This window comes from Camelina sativa, chromosome 13 (genome assembly GCF_000633955.1).
Source record: "Camelina sativa cultivar DH55 chromosome 13, Cs, whole genome shotgun sequence".
Taxonomy (NCBI): domain Eukaryota; kingdom Viridiplantae; phylum Streptophyta; class Magnoliopsida; order Brassicales; family Brassicaceae; genus Camelina; species Camelina sativa.
Genome location: NC_025697.1, coordinates 14,336,343 through 14,355,462, shown reverse-complemented (window position 1 = coordinate 14,355,462; position 19,120 = coordinate 14,336,343). Strand labels below are relative to the sequence as shown.

The 19,120-nt window shown below is 38.9% G+C and overlaps 6 protein-coding genes and 1 non-coding gene across 13 annotated transcripts in view; 2 read left to right on the top strand and 5 right to left on the bottom strand.

The window, feature by feature from the left end:
• The window catches only part of LOC104736751 (eukaryotic translation initiation factor 3 subunit B-like), a 6,453-nt gene extending 5,513 nt beyond the window's left edge, over positions 1-940 (bottom strand). The window contains exons 1-3 of the mRNA XM_010456805.2: positions 643-940; positions 409-528; positions 50-165 (exon numbers count right to left, since the gene is read on the bottom strand). Of these exons, the coding sequence (XP_010455107.1) occupies positions 50-165; positions 409-528; positions 643-656 (250 nt within the window). The 5' untranslated portion in view covers positions 657-940. The remainder of the gene's footprint in view (positions 1-49; positions 166-408; positions 529-642) is intronic.
• On the top strand, positions 1,251-5,609 carry LOC104736750. 3 transcript variants are annotated; one of them, XM_019234470.1, is made up of 4 exons: positions 1,251-1,472; positions 1,561-2,224; positions 2,726-3,048; positions 3,424-5,609. In XM_019234470.1, exons 2-4 carry the CDS (start codon positions 1,572-1,574, stop codon positions 5,472-5,474), a joined length of 3,027 nt encoding a protein of 1,008 aa, XP_019090015.1. In that variant the 5' UTR covers positions 1,251-1,472; positions 1,561-1,571; the 3' UTR covers positions 5,475-5,609. The 3 variants fall into 3 exon arrangements, with proteins under 3 accessions (XP_019090015.1, XP_019090014.1, XP_010455106.1); XM_019234469.1 differs by having other exon boundaries at positions 1,251-2,224; XM_010456804.1 differs by lacking the exon at positions 2,726-3,048 and having other exon boundaries at positions 1,251-2,544.
• LOC104736749 (putative protease Do-like 14) lies at positions 7,626-10,513 on the bottom strand. Its single transcript, XM_010456803.2, has 11 exons — positions 10,374-10,513; positions 10,176-10,281; positions 9,949-10,053; positions 9,681-9,851; positions 9,442-9,569; positions 8,840-9,051; positions 8,674-8,755; positions 8,431-8,573; positions 8,224-8,344; positions 8,039-8,131; positions 7,626-7,959 (listed from the first exon to the last, which is right to left on the bottom strand). The coding sequence occupies exons 1-11, from the start codon at positions 10,386-10,388 to the stop codon at positions 7,843-7,845; spliced, it is 1,293 nt and encodes a 430-aa protein (XP_010455105.1). The 5' UTR covers positions 10,389-10,513; the 3' UTR covers positions 7,626-7,842.
• On the bottom strand, positions 10,754-11,688 carry LOC104736748 (probable histone H2A.5). The gene is made up of 2 exons (XM_010456802.2): positions 11,369-11,688; positions 10,754-11,222 (listed from the first exon to the last, which is right to left on the bottom strand). Exons 1-2 carry the CDS (start codon positions 11,591-11,593, stop codon positions 10,992-10,994), a joined length of 456 nt encoding a protein of 151 aa, XP_010455104.1. The 5' UTR covers positions 11,594-11,688; the 3' UTR covers positions 10,754-10,991.
• LOC104736747 (ATP-dependent DNA helicase Q-like SIM) lies at positions 11,921-17,146 on the bottom strand. 3 transcript variants are annotated; one of them, XM_010456799.2, is made up of 16 exons: positions 16,142-17,145; positions 15,831-16,050; positions 15,630-15,740; positions 15,346-15,535; positions 14,882-15,185; positions 14,373-14,551; positions 14,128-14,184; positions 13,904-13,984; positions 13,736-13,799; positions 13,547-13,646; positions 13,393-13,476; positions 13,231-13,318; positions 12,962-13,078; positions 12,789-12,881; positions 12,397-12,712; positions 11,921-12,283 (listed from the first exon to the last, which is right to left on the bottom strand). In XM_010456799.2, the coding sequence occupies exons 1-15, from the start codon at positions 16,704-16,706 to the stop codon at positions 12,416-12,418; spliced, it is 2,550 nt and encodes an 849-aa protein (XP_010455101.1). In that variant the 5' UTR covers positions 16,707-17,145; the 3' UTR covers positions 11,921-12,283; positions 12,397-12,415. The 3 variants fall into 3 exon arrangements, with proteins under 3 accessions (XP_010455101.1, XP_010455100.1, XP_010455102.1); XM_010456798.2 differs by having other exon boundaries at positions 12,962-13,084; positions 16,142-17,144; XM_010456800.2 differs by lacking the exon at positions 11,921-12,283 and having other exon boundaries at positions 12,507-12,712; positions 12,789-12,886; positions 12,962-13,084; positions 16,142-17,146.
• Positions 17,386-17,457, bottom strand: TRNAE-UUC. The gene has a single exon. It is a non-coding gene; the product is annotated as a tRNA-Glu (tRNA).
• Positions 17,528-18,959, top strand: LOC104736746 (mediator of RNA polymerase II transcription subunit 7a-like). Of its 3 annotated transcripts, none has more exons than XM_010456797.2 (6): positions 17,528-17,664; positions 17,828-17,965; positions 18,042-18,114; positions 18,190-18,356; positions 18,432-18,505; positions 18,631-18,959. In XM_010456797.2, the coding sequence occupies exons 2-6, from the start codon at positions 17,831-17,833 to the stop codon at positions 18,689-18,691; spliced, it is 510 nt and encodes a 169-aa protein (XP_010455099.1). In that variant the 5' UTR covers positions 17,528-17,664; positions 17,828-17,830; the 3' UTR covers positions 18,692-18,959. The 3 variants fall into 3 exon arrangements, with proteins under 3 accessions (XP_010455099.1, XP_010455097.1, XP_010455098.1); XM_010456795.2 differs by having other exon boundaries at positions 18,187-18,356; XM_010456796.2 differs by having other exon boundaries at positions 17,528-17,680; positions 18,187-18,356.

The following is a 19,120-nucleotide window of genomic DNA, read 5'->3' as shown; positions in this document are numbered from 1 at the left end:
CCATTCTCCTTGATCACACCTATCTGGTTGTAAATTTTCTTGACAACACCTTCAAGTTTCTCAAACTTCTCCTTGGGAACAACAGGGAGGTGATCAACCACGATAATGTTACCGAATCCAGTGTCGAATTCTGACTGGTCATCGTGGTAAACAGCTTCATCATCACTACAACCACCACACACACACAAAAAAATGAGCTTTGCACCATAAAGCTAGAGATAAACCGATTGAGACTATGACAAAAATACACCAAATTTTAATATATCTAAAAGCAAAAGGCCTAGAGAGCATTCATCCCATTGTATAAACACAAGAAGATTAGAATTAGCATTCACAAATTTTAAACGTTCTACAAAAACAAAGCAGGAGATATGAAGAACTAGAGAGATGTAATGGAAAATCTCTCACCTCTCGATCCCAAAGTCTTGTCCAGGAGGAAGTTGGATGGAATCAAGATTAACGTGAGACCAATCAATTCCTAGCTTAGCCGCTCGGGCATCAATATCAAGCACCTCCATGCTTCCAAAACTTAGACGAAAATCAACTTTAATCAGATAAACATATATGAAAATCCAAATCAATGTGAAAAAAAACAAAAAAAAAAAAAAAAAAATCTGTCTTTGGAGCTAGTTTGTCCCTAACCTAAACTGAAGCATTGAAACAGCAAACTAGCAATGTCCTAATAATATGTTCAAAGGGAATCAAAGACTGAAACTTTCAATCATAACGCTCCCCACTCAGTGTATCTAGAAACCAAAACGCAAACCCTTGTAACAAGTTCCTAAGCTTATAGAAGAAACCAGAAACTATACCCCTAGTTATATTATTTAATCCAGAAGCCCAACAAGATGTGAAACTATACCCCTAGTTATATTATTTAATCCAGAAGCCCAAATTGCAATATTTCTCAAGCTAGAGAACAACGAATCATGGATAAGAAACGTACCCTACAGAGATAAGCTGACAGCAAAACCAAAGAACAAGAGATTGAAGCTGATGAGATTCGTAGGAAAAAAAAAAGATTGGAGTCGGCGCTTGTAAGGAAGAAGAAGGATGCGATTGTTTCAGGTTTTGGATCAAACGACGCCGTTTCACAGAGAAACAAAACCCTACGTTTAAGTGTAGTGATATTTGGGTTTTAAACCCGGCCCTAACTTAACAGGCTTTTATATGTAATTTATATGGGCCGAGGTTAGCCCATAGCCTTTTTAACATCTAATTTAGTTAGCTAGCTGTATCTGTATCTGTATCATCATCATCATCGACATCGTTCTCTGAGACTCAGATGATTTAGTTTCGTTTTCTTGTGTCGTGTCCAGAAAACCAAATACGGATAATAATAATCTCTATAACAGAGAGAGTTGCTGCTTTAGGGTTCTTCTCGATTCCTAGTAGCTCCATTGATAACTCCTTCGGTGATGAACGAGGATGCTCAGATTGCTCAACAAACGGATTCGATTCAGGATCCTAAGGTAACAACAACAACAACAACTCCTAAAGATTCTGTTGTTGTTGATTCGAGCGGCGAAGCCATTAATGATGATGATGATGATGATGCAGCTTCTTTGCCCATGGAGCTCGATTCGGCGGTTACAAATGATGCTAGGGTTTCCGAGAGTGAGAGATCGGAGAAAGATTGTCTCATAGGGAGTGAGGGAAATGATATTAAAAGCGAGGATGTTTTAACTGATAAGGATGGTGATGATGATAGCTCTGAGCTTAGAGAAGATGAAAAAGAAGAAGAAGATGATCAGTCTAGTGAGCTTGGCTCCGACGCTGATGAGAAGAAACTGGATTTGGAGAAGCGAGGAGTTACGGATTACAAGTCTCTCTTATCTGAGTTCGATGACTATGTTGCGAGTGAGAAAATGGGTTCTGGTGTGTCGAGGGCATTGAGTTATGGGTTTGAAGTAGGTGATTTGGTTTGGGGAAAGGTAAAGTCTCATCCTTGGTGGCCTGGTCATATATTCAATGAAGCTTTTGCGTCTCCTTCTGTTCGTCGTATGAGGAGGATTGACCATGTTCTTGTTGCCTTTTTTGGGGATAGTAGTTATGGTTGGTTTGATCCTGCTGAGCTTATTCCCTTTGAACCCAATCTAGAGGAGAAATCTCAGCAGACTGTTTCTAAGCATTTTGTCAAGGCTGTGGAGGAAGCCATGGATGAGGCGTGTAGAAGGTCAGCTCTTGGGTTGACTTGTAAATGTCGGAATCCTTATAACTTCAGGCCTAGTCACGTTGAAGATTATTTCGCTGTTGATGTGCCTGATTACGAGCTTCAAGCCGTTTACTCTGCTTACCAGATTATGAATTCTAGGGATAAGTTTTCACCCGTTGAAGCCCTTTCGTTTGTGAAGCAATTGGCAATAGCACCTCGAGAGTGTGATTCAGACGGTCTTGAGTTTATGAAGAAGAAAGCAGTAGTTTGTGCTTTCCGCAAGGCTGTATTCGAGGAGTTTGATGAAACCTATGCACAGGCCTTTGGGACGAAATCTGCGCGTACTTCAATGAGCACTCTTGAACCTCATAATAGAGCACCGCCTCGAGGTATTGTCACTTTTCAGAAATCATGATATTGTTTCCATTTATGTGTAATCCTTGCTTTGTATGTCTAAAAGGCAGACTCGAAACAGCTATATCATATGTGTTACAAAAGATGTGAGACTTGGTGGTTTTGTGACTTTTAGATCCTCTGTTCTCATGATTTTAGGATCGATNTTAACTTCAGGCCTAGTAGTAACGTTGAAGATTATGTCGCTGTTGATGTGCCTGGTTACGAGCTTCAAGCCGTTTACTCTGCTGACCAGATTATGAATTCTAGGGATAAGTTTTCACCCGTTGAAGCCCTTTCGTTTGTGAAGCAATTGGCAATAGCACCTCGAGAGTGTGATTCAGACGGTCTTGAGTTTATGAAGAAGAAAGCAGTAGTTTGTGCTTTCCGCAAGGCTGTATTCGAGGAGTTTGATGAAACCTATGCACAGGCCTTTGGGACGAAATCTGCGCGTACTTCAATGAGCACTCTTGAACCTCATAATAGAGCACCGCCTCGAGGTATTGTCACTTTTCAGAAATCATGATATTGTTTCCATTTATGTGTAATCCTTGCTTTGTATGTCTAAAAGGCAGACTCGAAACAGCTATATCATATGTGTTACAAAAGATGTGAGACTTGGTGGTTTTGTGACTTTTAGATCCTCTGTTCTCATGATTTTAGGATCGATGTCTTTGAAGTTGTATTCTTTACATTAGCATGCTTGAAAGAATCGCGAACTTTCATTGGTGTTGAACTCTGCATTGCAAGATATGGCCTAATAACAATTATGCGCCTCTTTCTACTGTGGAGAGTCCTGCATACGTTTACCTTATATGCTTCATTGTTTATTTTCTTGGTGGTTGATGTGTTTTTCCAATTTCTCATGTTTCCAGCTCCCTTGAGTGGCCCACTGGTCATAGCAGAAACGCTAGGTGACCTGAAGAGTTCTAAAAAACCCACAAAGATTAAGGACTCTAAAAAGCAAGACAAATATCTTCTCAAACGAAGGGATGAAGCTGGTGATAAGTCTGTTCTATTTGGCCAAGGTGAAGCAAGTTCAGCAGCTTCTCACTTCCATGGATTTGATGGACCTTTGGACGGGGATTTGGTGCTGCAGAGAAGAGCTCCAACGCTTCAAACTCCAGTGAAAGATGAGCAGTCTGGGATTGTCAGCATGGATTTTACCTCTTCAAGTGCAGCTATTCCTGGTAAAGAATGCTCAGTTTCAAAGCTTCCTCGTGATGAAGAAAAGGGTTTAGCTGAAGAATCAAGGGAGCAAATGGTAGAAAGAACTGCTCTACCTCCAGAGCATGGAAAATCTGAAGCTATGGTGAGTCTTAAAGAAGAGGCTGAACCCGACCTAAAATCAGCTGGAAGCTCTCTCCAGCCCCTGCTTGAGTCTCATACTTCACCATCAAAAGGGAAGAATTCCACAGGGTCTGTACTCAAGAAAGTCAAAGTTCCCAAACGATCTTCAACTGAAATGGGCTTGGAGAATTCTTCTTCAGAGCCAAAAAAGAAAAAGAAAAAGAAGAAAGAGCCTGAGTCTGACCATCCAGAGAAGAGAAAGTTTTTATCTTCTGGGGAAGCTGGGGCCAAGAAATTGTCCCAGCTTGGTTCAGCGCATTTACAATCCTATATGGAAGTCGATGTGCCGCAGCTGTTGAGTCATCTTCAAGATCTCTCTCTTGATCCTTTCAATGGCTCATCAGTTGCTTCTTTTGGAGTTGCTAGGAAATTTTTTCTCCGCTTCCGTTCACTTAATTACCAAAAAAGCTTGTCAGTATCTTCCTCTGATGCCACTGTCGAAAATGCCAGAGACACAAAACCCTCAAAACCTATCAAGACTCTGAAGAGAACTGAAGAGCCATCAAAAGCTGGAAAAAAACGTCTCTCTTCTGATCGTCAAGATGAAAACCCATCAGCTAAGAAGCTGAAGAAAACTAATCAGTTGAAATCAATGGCTTCTGAGAAGAAGATCAGTCGAGAAGCAAAGGATAATATAAAACCAGTTAGAGAGCAAAGCAGTGCGGTACAAGCAAAAGCAGGCAGAGCTCAAACCGGGAAGAAACCGGCTCCATCAGTTAAGGTGGTTGAGCCCACAATGCTGGTCATGAAATTCCCACCTGACACATCTCTCCCTTCAGCTGCATTGTTAAAAGCAAGGTTTGGTCGCTTCGGGCTGTTAGATCAGTCCGCCATTAGGGTTTTCTGGAAATCATCGACCTGCCGTGTTGTCTTTCTGTACAAAGCCGATGCACAAACAGCTTTTCGATATGCAACAGCAAACAAATCTCTATTTGGAAACGTGAACGTAAAGTACTTTCTTCGTGATGTAGATGCTCCTAAAGCCGAGCCTCGTGAACCAGAAAACACAAAGGAAGATGATGAACCACAGAGCCAACGGCTCGACGAAGCACCGCCACTTCACCAACCAATCTTACCACCACCAAACGTCAACCTCAAATCCTGCTTGAAGAAACCAGTTGATGACCTGAGCAGTAGTAGTAACAATGGAAATGGTAACCGCGGAACCGTAAGAGTCAAATTCATGTTAGGTGGTGAAGAAAACACGAGTAAAGCAACCACCGAGACACCACCAGTCACAACAACCTCGAATAGAAACAGTGGACCTTCTTCATCTGTTGCTATGGAATTTGTTAGTAAGAAGTTTCAAAACGTTGTTCATCATCAACAGCTTCCTCCTTCTACATTGCCTCCAATTCTTCCACTCCCTCCACAATACACAAAACCACAAGTTCCCATTAAAGCAGTGGACCATGTGGAACCACCGATGCCACCATTAGGAAACTTTCGTGGTCCGAGCCCAGCAGTTAGCGCTGGAGACATCTCTCACCAGATGCTAAACCTTTTGTCAAAATGCAACGAAGTTGTGGCTAACGTCACGGGCTTATTGGGCTATGTCCCTTACCATCCCTTGTAACAAAACGAAGCCCGTTGAGAGAAAATGCGAGTGTTTGTTTTGTTTTGGTAATCATATATTGTATGTTAGGTATTTAGTTTGGTTCGTTATTCGAAAATCATGTATTACAAAATTATAATGGTCTCTCTCCCTCTCGCCCTCTCTCCTTGATTAATCTTTTTTGTATTGTTTTGTTTTTAAGTTGTATGCCTTCATATTTTCTTGCTGAGCCATTTCCATTGTTGTGGTTTTTTTTAGGGGAATTGGCAAAACTTACCAAGAAAAAAACAAAAATTAATTATCTAACTACACTAACTATATACTTATTATATATCCTATATTAAGGGCATCTCGAATAATGCCTTCAAGGGAGTTCACCTTCAAAATAAGAGTGTGACGAGGGTGACTTACTCCAATGGTACACCCTCAAATTTATTTTTAAAAAAAATTATATTTACATTATAGTCCACAATCTTACCGATAATTTGTTATAATCACAAAAATTTCATAGATAAATATAAAATACACAATTAAAAATATATCAAACAGTATTAATAAAATACAGTACCTTATATGATAAAACAACATATATATATAATAAATCAAAAACATAAAATAAAATTACATGTAAAATATAAAGTTATTCAATATAATTATTTCCATAGATATATTCAAATAATAGAATTTATATAGACATATTTCAAATAATAGAGTTTCTATAGATATAAATCAAACAATTGAATTTATATAGATATATTTCAAACAATTGAACTTATTAGAACTATTTGTAAGATATTAAAGTTATAAGGACTAGAATGAAATAGATATATAAAAAAATTTTAAGGGGCTCAATAGTGCACCCTCAAATTTGAGGGTTCACTATTCAAACCCTAAAAAAATAAGGTTTAAAGGTCTGTTGGAATTAAAAGCCCTGCAAATTTTGAGGGTTTAAGGGTCTGTTCGAGATGCTCTAACGATAATATATACTATATTACCCGTGTCCCTACCACCACAATCACTCTAACCCTCTTAACACCACCATCCCACCTCCTTACCACGACCATCCTCAACTTAGTATCACCACCTCTGGCTGCCGGGATGATGGACCTCCGGCCACCAACACTACCACCATCGGTCGCCGGACCACCGCCACCGGTAGTCGGACCACCGCCGGTCTCTGGACCACCACCGCCAATCGTCGGACCAGCCACCGGTCATCGGACCGCCGCCACCGGTCACCAGACTGCCATCAACGATCGCCGGACCACCGCCACCGGTCGCCGGACCACCATCTCCGGTCTCCCAAAAAACCTCCACCCTCCACTACTATCTCTACCACCAACACACTAAAATAGTAATTTTGCCTACCCCTTATCCTCTTTTCCTAATTTTTTCAAATTATATGCTACTTACTTAATTTGATTTGTGATTTTGGTTATTAGGTAAATTGCCCCTTTTTTATATGCTCTCATTTCTCTTAAATCTACTTGCTGTTAACTAGGCCTGCCCAAATGGCTATGCAAGATTGAAGGCTTGAAGCTAAATCATAGAAGACATAAAAAAGAAAGTGTAATCACATTCGGAAAACATACGATTTGATTTTATTGAAGAAGAAAAAAAAAGAGGAAGCCGATCAAACCGGACTAAAAGATCGATTTCGATTTTGTAGACTCCAAACCGAAAAAAAAAAGATGAAACAACGGGCCACAAAAAATGTTGCGTAAGCCACTCGAGAGACTTGTGGACTTGCTAATTATATCTCACTGTTCAAAAAGAGGTAATTTTTATTACCTCGCATTTATACAGCAATGTCACAACGACGTCATGATATTGTGGAGGAGGAAGAGAGAGAGATAGAGAGAGAGAGAGAGGGTCACTTTTGGTACCAAACTCGAATCGAACACTTGGCCTCATCAAGCTTTGAGGGCTTAGACCAAGTACACAACCAACTGGACAAGGCTCGATTTGGTGGTACAAGTCCCACTTGATAACATTTTTATCGGTACGGTTGCTTTCTGTTTCTAATCAAATCTGTATGTATATGTGATTCTGCCTAAAATTCTCTTTAAATCATATGACAAGTATAAATTAAACACTGAAGTAATATGTCGAAATCGAAAGAGAAAATCATAAAACATCAATTAATTTTAAGTGAGTATTATAGATTAGATATCATTTGCATGGTTCTTTAGGCCAAAGTTTAATAATTTGGTGGTCTTGTATGTCTCGCACTTAGATTCATTATAAAGAAGGTCAAGAAAGGAACCATGAGACCAAAAAAGGATACCAAAGTAAGCGAAAATCAAATGCAGCTACATCCTATCACGAATTCAGTACACATTTGGTTGGATATGGTAAAGTTCCATTTCAAAACCTGAGAGTCGTCGGCTCACATGTCTGGATTAGCCTCCTCAGGAATGACTTCTAATGTGGTCCTTTCTTTATTTGATCTTTCCACAACTACTTGCATCCGCTTCCCGATTCTGTCGTCTATTATCTCCATTATCTGCGCAATTGAACTTCATTCACACATGGAATATTCTAAGAAGATAAAGAGAGTGAGAGACAGAGGGAACGATGCATGCCTCTTTGATGGTCTCGACCGGCTTCCCGTCAAATCTCACAACAACATCACCTGGTTTGAATCCAGCTCGATCAGCCGGTGACCCGGGAATCACCTGCAAAACAGTGATCATGCAACTATATTAGTCAAATATGCAAAAAGTTGCTGTTAACTTACTTGATCGTATTGACAACTATGGGTACTCACTGTAGGAACAAGAATGCCTCTTTCAACATCTGGAAACATTGGGTCTCGTTCTTTTAGCTGAGCAATGATCATTTTATTGAGTTCGATCATTTTTAACCCAATCCATGGCCGAACAACTCTACTGCAAAAGTAACTTTTCGTTTAACTCCTCCCAAGGTTTAAGATGTGATAAATGATAAAAATATATTGAGATTATTACAAGCATACCCATTCTTCTTGAAATGCTGGATGATTTTGGATACCGAGTCAATTGGCACGGAAAATCCAAGACCATCTGCAGCTAAAACTTTCATGATATTAACACCGATCACTTCCCCCTCCAAATTTACAAGAGGCCCACCATAGTTTCCCTAACACACATATAGCACAAGGGTATAAAAAACCTCAGAAGATCTCCTAGACAAACTTCAATGAGTTTTCAATCCACAGAGAAAGAAAGATGTTAGTTACAGCATTGATCGCGCAGTCTGTTTGGAGATATTCTCTACGTGTGCCTCCTAAACCCAAATCACTGCTTTTGCGATCAACACAACTAACACCAAGAAGAAGCAAAAAAAACGTTAAAAAAAAAACAGTTGTGACTATAAGAACTTACGAGTAAGGCTTTTGCATGTACCTGACAATACCAGCAGTTACTGTGTTCTGGAGAGAAAGAGGACAACCCACAGCTATTACCCAGTCCCCAGGACGAAGCTTACTCGAAAAACCAAGTTTAGCAGTTGGCAACGGCGTCTTTGACTTTATCTTCACTAATGCAATGTCGGATTGTAAATCAGCGTTCACCACCACACCCTCGAACATCCTACCATCTTGCAACGTCACATCAACCTATAAGTCAACAACTCTAAACTTCAGATATGTTCTAAACAGATTCCATCAAGATATGTCATTAGAAAAAAACAACCTTATTAGCTCCAATCCCAGTTTCCTATAACTCCAATAAATAAACCATATACTAGATTTTAAAGAAGAAAAAAAAAGTCATTTCAAGATCCTTGACAAGAGTATATGTTTAACATGAAGAAGAGCTTTAACTTTTGAACTTACTCTCTGAGATTAACATGAAGAAGAAACCAATCTTATCATCAAGAACCACAGTTTCCTATTATCTCCAATAGTTAAACCATATATTCCAAAGACAAAAGGCATTCTAAGATCCTTGACAAGATTGTATGAACCAATCTACACAGAAGAATACACTTTGGTTTTAAAACTTACCCTCCTTTTAGATGATTGACGAATGTTCTGAAAATCGACTACAACATGAGCGCAAGTCAATATGGTGCCATCAGCATCAATGATCGTTCCAGAACCGATACTTTTTCCCATAGATATCCCAAAGAAACCTAGATAAATTCCCCAAGAACCACCCCTGTGAATTCTACAACCAATTTCCTAAAGGTAACAAAATAAACGAAACTCAAAAGATTCAAAAATCTAGAAAGAAGCTAACTAACCCTGAGGAACCGATAGATTGACAACCGCTGGTCCTATTGTTGCAGCCGCATTAGCTATAGTATCTCTCCCCAAGTATCCATTACTTGGTTTCGAACTATCCGAAGCTCCCTTCTCATCATTTGCAGGTGTTTCTGATTTTGGACTAACTCTGGACGAAAACGCGAGATTCCCTATACATGAAATAGAAATTTCAAAAGTTGCAACCTCCAGAAGTAAAAAAAAAAATGCAAAAAACACTCAGATATCTGAAACATTTTTGCTACTAACCAAACAAGCTTTGATCAGGACGATGAATCAAACCATGTGAAATCTGCCAAGGCAACGAAAGAGATTCCCGAACAGATTCAGGAATAGCAAGCGATATACGCGTTCCTAGAATACATCATCACAGTTATGGATCCAGCTAGTAAGATTCAAATTAACCACAACAACACCAAGACAAATTTCAATGCATAATGAAAAAAAGCTGGTTCTTGGTAATAATAATAGCTTACTTGCATCTGGATTACAATTAGCATACACAATTCCTGAAGTAGCGGTAGCAACAGTGACGATACGAATAAGCTCGCTCCGTTTAGAAGATGATAATACAGCTCTTCTCTAACCCCCAGAAAGAAACAACAACGAGTCAGTGAAAAGGTTCCTCAACCATATCAATTAAGAAATCGAACAATCGGAGAAAAGAATTGAACCAGTAAATTCATCATCGCAAATCCAAGACTGAAACAAAACAATTTGATTCGATTTGAATTTCGAAAAATCGCGTCTTCTCCTTTTTGAACTCTAAACCCCCACGACGGGAAACCAAAATCCCCCTTTTCCAGAAGGCAGAAGCTCGTAGAGACAAATTACACATCCGCAGAAAATAAATTTTAATGGGCTATTAGTAGGCCCAATTAAAGCCCAAATTGAACAAACAGTCTCTTGTGTTTTGTTTCTCTTGAGTTTATTACTACTATCTCTATCTATCTACTTCAATAAATGTACCAAAATCATTTTAGTTATCACTTAAAACAACTGACGACCTAATCCACAAACAATAGTTGTGTGCTGCGATTAATTAGACGGATGATGTTTACCAAACCCAGAAAGTAGTTATTTTCCATTACAAATTGCGTAAAAAAAAAACATTAATCATCTTCTCATGGTTTTTTTACATAGACAACACAAAAACAAAGAGAAGATTGATTTCAGAAACCTACACGATCGATCACCCTAAAACCAAAAACAAACAAGATGTTTCTTCTTCTGCTAGATCCGATAATAAACCAAAAAAAAAAAGAAAACAACGTCGAGATCATATTTCGTAATCAAGCCTTCTTAGGAGACTTGGAAGCAGGTGAAGCTTTCTCAGCTTGAGATGGAGATTTCTTAGGAAGAAGAATTGGGTTAATGTTGGGAAGAACACCTCCGCTAGCAATCGTAACTCCTTGAAGCAGTTTCCCCAACTCTTCATCGTTCCTTATCGCTAAACATAGATGCCTAGGGTTTATCCTGTTCTTCTTATTATCCCTCGCTGCGTTCCCAGCTAGCTCAAGAACCTGATACCCCAAAACACCCACCAGATTTTCACAATTCGTTTTAAGATCTATATAATCTATCTCTTCGAAATCAAAAAACATACCAGATCTATAATAAATATATTAAATCGATTCAGAACCAACATCGATCTAAGTTTATTATATACCTCGGCGGCGAGATATTCGAGAACGGCGGCGAGGTAAACAGGAGCACCGGAGCCGTATCTGATAGCGTAACGACCTTTCTTCAAGTAACGAGCGATACGACCAACGGGAAATTGAAGACCAGCTTTGACGGATTTTGTAACACTCTTCTTCCGATCACCTCCTTTCCTTCCTCCGGCTCCTCTCGCTGGCTTCGTCGTTGCTGCTGCTGCTGCTGCTGACTCCATTGTTCAAAAAAGCTCAAAAGATTCCTCACAAATGGATCTGTTTTTTTTTTTCTTTTCTTTTTCGGTTTGGTGGCGGTTTATGATTTGCGTAAAATGAGGAGACCCATCGACGTGCATCTTTTATAAATACGACGTCTACTGCCACGTTGGCGATCCGTGTAGTAACTGATGTTATCCGTTAAGATTGTATCTTTGTTGGATTTTGATCTAACGGCTATATTGAGCCCGTTGTGTTACATCTACACGTGGGGGTCGTAAAAGGAAGAAGAGCACTCGAGTACTCTCAGCCGTTAGCTTAAGTTCGGCCCCTAATATTTTATTTTGACAGCACACTAACTCTCATTATTAATTGATGACCTTTTCCGAAATGAAACTAGTTTGTAGTTTTTAATTAACGTAAAGAAAAGCTAAATTAATAAAAGGAGTTTAAAATATTCAACTGTAATCTTCTAAGCTCCATGACAAATGTAGAAGCATCATTAATGGATGTTCGAGCTGCAACTAAAGCTTCTTGGAGCTCGCTGTTAACGAGATAATAAGAACATATCTCTTTGAGGATCACATCATGACGTTCTTGAAGCCTAGCCACATTCTCTTCCGCAGCAGCCAAAGCCTCATTCACAAGCTTCAGCTTCTCGATGGTGTGATGTCTCTGCCTCAAGATGGGACTGAGAGCGAAGAAGAAGGAGCCTGAAAGAGCAATTGTTGTAGATAGAATTATTATGCTTCCATAAAGATCCATGAATGGGGGATTAATGGGTTTGGGTTAAAAGAGAAGAATATATATAAAGTAGATTCGTTACCTTGGGAGGGTTGAGATTATTATTCTTTGCTTCTTCTCCATGGATGCAATTTCGAAGAAGGCCCTCGTGATCGCTCTTTCCGGGGTTTCTTTTTTCTTCGAGGCTTCTTTTCTCTTCTCTCTAACCGCCTCCGACGAATCTCTGGATCTGCCCATCCTTTTCCCCAATCAGAGAATCCGCTGTATGTTCTGTCTTGTTTCAACGAGAGCAGCATGTCGGCTTCCGGATAAACATAGAGTGGTTTGTCATCTTGAAAATCCAGTTCTTTGTTCCCTCTTTCTGTTGGTTGTATAAATTTAATCTCCACTCGAATATCCTGCAACACAGAAGAAGAACTGTCATTGTAGCTTTATCGATATGAAATTAAAGAAGAACTGTAGGTACTATTGTACCTTGTTATCCATCTCTTTGATGTATCCCTTGGCTTCCATGATACGGGCAAGACCTTTCCACCAAAGACAATCTGTTTCCTTGAATTTTTGACACTACACTAACCAAAGGCATCACATTAATATCATCACAGAACATAATAAACTATGTAAATTCGTTGAAATAGAAGATTTACCTGTTCCCTGATTCTACTGATAAAGAACATAAGATTTGGTTTGTTGGATAATTTCTTTTGTTTGCTGTTACCGAGTCCATAATCTTCGTATGGTGCATGTTCAGAGTTATTCTCTACCTGAAACTAATATACTAGAAGCTTAAGTTCCAAAAATAAAGACTAGTAGAAGAAATCTCAGATACTGAACAGAAATATATTTGATTGGATATCACTCATAAGAACGAGATAAATCTTTCAAATGAAATTCTGGGATTAGAGAAAAGGCCTACATGAAAAGCAGTGATTACTTGAAACAAAAGATTAGCTTCCTCTCGTACATTTACTTGCTCTGGTGGCCCTTCAGTGCAAACATCACATCTGTTTCATAAATTAAAAAGATTGATTGTTTTCTAACTTTCCTCTATGGTTTTCAAAAAGAAGACAGGACTTACATGTTACACTTCTTGGAACTAAAATCCTCCCCAAAGTACTCCACGAGTATTTTCGCTCGACATTGTGAAGTATTCATTCCGTATCTGCATAAGGAAAGGAGAATAGATATTAAAAAATATAGGATGATAAGTGAAATATGAATAGTATAGAGACCTGAAACAGTCAGATAGCATCTTGTATGCTTGCGCTGTCTGGTCTTTACTCCTTCGGCTTGGTAAAAGCGTTGGGGCTCTCAATAGATCAGCATAGAGCACTGTAAAAATTCCCAGTTAGTTACTTACATCAGCCATGCAAACAACAATTTCTTTACACAGCCACTACAGAAATCATTAATCAACTCACCGCACTCAGCCAATTCGCCATCTCTTCCAGCTCGACCCGCTTCTTGGTAGTATGCTTCTAAGCTCTGCAGTTTCATTATTTCAATGAGATGTAGCAGAGAGAACAACAAATTTGCAGTCGGAAATGGAAATGTTAAATTTGACATTCTTATTAAGAGCTTCGAGAAACCTGTGGCCAACCATAATGGATGATCTTCCGAACATTTTTCTTGTCAATTCCCATTCCAAACGCAATTGTGGCAACAACAACCTAAAAAAGGAGTAACATAACGTTAATGATCTTCCACATATCATTCGGACAAAGGAGAAGCAGAAACAGCAGAGTGAAGAACGGAATAGAACATTAAGTTCTGAGCCATAACACATAAGAATAGAAAAGGTTCTATGTAATACCTGCAGCTTATTATCGTGAAAGTCCTGATGAACTTGTCTGAGGTGTTTTTTTGGCAACTGTAAAATGTTAAAAACTGATCATACAGCCATAACAACATTTAAAAAATACAAAACTTTTCATCAGAAATTGGAACAACAAAAAGTTCAACAACCAAGTTAGAAAAGGTTGACATCATTCATTCCTAAGAAAAATAGTGCAGAAGGCTTCTTAAAGCAAGAAGAAAGTAAGATTTCTCAGTCCATACCGATGCATTATAAGCTGCAGCCTTCAGTCCAACCCCACAAAGATATTTAGCAATGTTGACACTCTCCTTTCTTGTAGGAACGTAAATGATTGTCAGTCCTTCTAAATCCTTTTGCTTTTCGGAAGGGATATGCATATCCAAGAGTTCATGAGGCATTTCCAAGAACTCGCCACAAGCCACTGCAATGGTTAAATCTTATCTAAATCACCATTTCTCAACACTAAAGATATAGTAAAAACTCAGAAAAATCATCCAAGACATTTAATTTTGTTGTCTGCATATATTATTCACTTTGGATAAGTGACGCAGAGCCTTTCCGCCTATTTGATTTGCACAGGAGGTGACAACTATGCCAATAAATGATCATATGCCAATTTATTTTACTAATGCTATTTTAAATTCAGTGGCATGTACTCACCAATTTTCTAAACAAAGGTTATGCATTTATCAACAGTTTTATAAGAACACTCTGACACTCTATTTCCAAACAAAAATGAAAAGGAGCTTACCATCCCAATCATCAACACTCTGGAAAGTGTCGGTTTCATCTTCTAGATATTCTTCTGACAATCCTTTCCCATTTGAATTGTTTTTCTTTGCCAGAAAATCTTCTTGATCCTCTTCATCCTCATCGTAATCTGTCTCATGGATGTTTTCAGCATCGTGATAAACAAAATCAGTCTGCTTCTCTGACTCTCTTGAGATTACTGCTAGTTTTTTCCCGTTAGACTTTTTATTTTCAGAGTACAAGTCAATCAAGTTTTGGAAGTCCTTTGCATATGAAGATGCAAACTTGGTTCGACTATGTTTAACCTGAATTTAAGAGTAATATGTCAGCTTTATAAATCTCATGATACACATATCAGCATCACGTAGAAAATTACAGATTAATCTGCTAATCTTATGCTTGTTTACGAATGCAAAAAGAGTCACATATATAAGAAGTGAAATTAACTCTACGCTGGAAACTCACAGAAAATTGTAGATTTGGCCTGAAAAATGAAGTCAGCACAGTAGTTGTTTCCTTTGACATGTGAAGAGACTCAATAATATCTTTCTGTACGTGAACTGTGGCTGTTGCAGTCAATGCCATTATCGGTATATCATATTCCAAGAATTCCAAATTGCTGGCACAGAAGTTTTCCCGCAACACAGATAATCTCCTGACGATACGACAGCAGGAGGTTTGTTTAAAATTATCCACAAGAACACTCCTAAGCAATACTATTAACAAGTTTTTGACTTTCAAAATCATACCTGTATTGCGGACGAAAATCATGTCCCCACTTTGATACGCAATGCGCTTCATCAATTGCAAAAAGAGCAATTCCATAAGTCTTTGCAAGCTTCTGGAGTGGTTTGATCAATCTGCGATCAAGTTTTGATCTTTTTTAAAGAAAGAACATAATAATATAATTCACTTAAGAAAATTTCAGAAAGTAGTGATGTGTAGTGTACCGAACCACTGTCTCAGGGCAAACATATATGATCTGATACATTCCCTGCATTGCCTTCTCTTCTATGCGATTATCAAGTTGGCCTGAGCCAAGAAAACAAGCAGAGATTCTGTGCCTTGATAGCTTGAGGCATTGATCATGCATCAGGCTAATCAGAGGTGAAATAACGACAACAATCTTTCCAGTTAATATTGCAGGAATCTGGAAGCAAAGAGATTTCCCTGCATGGTGAAAACATAGAGATCGCAGTTAGAATATTATTGACTCCATATGAGAATGAAAAGGCATCAGCAACGGAAAAAAAAAAACTACCAGATCCCGTTGCAGCAAGAACAAGACAGTCCTTGTGAGCAATCCAGGTTGACAAAGCCTCTCTTTGGAAACTTCTCAGGGATGAAATACCAAACCGGTTTCGTAATATAGACATAACTCTTTTCTCCCACGTTGATGAAGCCTCTGAGCAACCATTTCGCAATTCTGTTTCAGTAAAAAAACTAGACTCCAAACACACTGGAGCAAAAGACTTTCTCTGCTCTTCTGAAGAATCAGACACCGTTACCACTACTGCATTCCCAAAGCTGTCACCTTTTTTCTTCTTCTGGTCCACAGATCTAAAATGGTCAAGCAAACTCGATTGACGCTTTGAGCCCGAAGAAAACGAAGATGGCATAGCTCTTTTACCAAGGGTCTTAGTACTCCTTGTAAAACATAATGAACTAGCGGGCTTGAAACCACCAGTTGTCTGATGTCCTTTCAAAATATACTCCACAGCGTCATCACATGAGTTACCTACAGCTTTGACAGCCTCCAAAGCATCCAACTTTTCAAAACCCATTTCAACAAGCTTCATCACAACTTGATCGGAAGACAAATCCATCGAAATCAAACTGTTTATATGAATAAGCTTTTGAGACAATAGGTAAAGTGACCATACAAGAGGTGGATTGGACACAGCCTTAACTGATCAGAACCGTAACCCAAACAAGGGAGAAACTTGTAACGATTCGTGCATAAACTATTGGATAATCCCAAATTCCAAACCCTAGTAAATTAGTCTCTAATTAAACTAACTAACAACGCTCCGCCCCCAAATTCGCGCCAAAAAGAACACAGACCTATCGATCTGAATCACTGACCTTGAACTACAAATTTCACCCGGAGATCCGCAAGCGAGAAGACTAAACGAGTTGTGGAATCAGAAATAAAGAACCCTAAGAGCCAATAATATCCTAATAAAAAATCACTGAACCATTACCAAAAACCATTGGCAATTTTGCCGCTCAATAGCCCTCGAATGACGTCGTTTTAAAATAGGTGGACATTGTTGGACAAATCCATTACTGTATATTTTTTTTCTCAGGTATAAAAAAAAAACCTTAACTTTTTCAACTTTTTAATACGCCGTCCCTTTCAATCATACCGGTTAAACTTCTCGTCCCTCTTATACCGGTTAAATCTAAACCCGAATTTGGACGATGTTCGCTTCGAACTAAACTCTGTTCAGGTAAAATCGAAGCCGTTGAGACAGCAGGAAAAAAAAATAAAAGTAAAAATAGCTCCGATGCCGGGAATCGAACCCGGGTCTCCTGGGTGAAAGCCAGATATCCTAACCGCTGGACGACATCGGATTTGTTGAATGACATGTTCTTCTTTATACAATTGTTTCTTCCATATTTGTGGATGGTTTAATATTATGTTCTCAGCAGAACTCAGATCACAAAAGCATAGAAGCTTCCACCACGAAGACGAAGAACCAAGTGAGGAGAGTTGAATCCTTCTGAATGTTGTAATCAGCTAGAGCCCGACCATCCTCAAGCTGTTTCCCAGCGAAGAAGGTTCGTTTGTGTCGATGTAAAACCTCTGTTTCTCCCTTTCAATTTGTTACAATTTTCACCCAGAATCATTCGATTGAAGTCTTAGATTTTGGGATTGAATCGTTCGTTGCTTCGATTAGAAACCCTAATTTTAGGAATCTTATGTTTTAATTTGGATCTGTAGAGAATGGCTACAGCTACGTATCCGCCTCCTCCTCCATATTACAGACTTTACAAGGATTACTCAGAAAACCCTAACTCTGCTCCTGAACCTCCTCCTCCCATTGATGGCACTTACGTTTGTTTCGGAGGCAACTATACTGTGAGTTTCCCCCCTTCACATTTTCCCCCTCTTTATTCTTCCTTCATCTTTATGGGTTTTTTTTGGTGGTGTGTAGACAGAGGATGTTCTTCCAAGCTTAGAAGAACAAGGAGTGCCTCAACTTTATCCCAAGGATTCAAATGTTGTTGGTATGTTGTAATGTCATTCTATGGCTTTTGCCTAATCCCAATTTTTTTGAAATTTTTTTATCTTTGCGTTAGTAGATTACAAGAAGGAACTCAGGTCGCTGAATAGAGAACTTCAGTTACATATATTGGAGCTTGCTGATGTTCTTGTTGATAGACCTTCTCAATATGCAAAGAGGATTGGTGACATTTCTTCAATCTTCAAGAATTTGCATCACCTTCTCAATTCCTTGAGGCCTCACCAAGTATGGGAAGATCTCTTCTTCTTTCAAATTTAATCTCATCTTTTTTTGTTGCTTATCTTTTACTTTGTTGTCTAGGCGAGAGCTACGCTTATTCATATTATGGAACTTCAAATTCAACAGAGAAAGCAAGCTGTGGAGGACATTAAGAGGTTTGTTTGTATATGCTTTCTGCTTAATGTTGTGCCAATATCATCAATCTGATAAAGATTCCCTCAGAAGCTTGTTGGTTTCTAGTTCTTATGGGTCTGTTTGATGTTTTTGGTTGTGTGTGCAGGAGGAGAGAAGAAGCACAACGACTTCTCAAGGATGCTTTCGTCACTTTAGATGGACAATAGAGTATTGTTTGTTTTTTTTACCCATGCCTGTTATTGATTGACCCTGCAAACTATTTTTGATTGTTGATACCACACCATGTTTAACTTGGCAATTAGGCCTGGGCATTTTACCCGGACCCGAATCCCGAACCCGACCCGAAGTAGATGGGTCAGTATCTCTAAGGTTTGGATACCCGATCGGGTTCGGATAATACCCGAACCTGAATGCCCACCCGAACTAAATGTAAAAATATGCATATTAGAAGATTTGAACCCATGACCTTGAGCATTTAAGGTTGCATCTTTAACCATTTTGACATCTTAGTTTCTCGGTGCTAAGATGAAATGTTAAATATTTATATATATACAAGTTTTCTAAAATTTATATATTTATATATATACAAGTTTGATTGAGTTCGGGTGTACCCGAAAAACTCGAACCCGAACGGG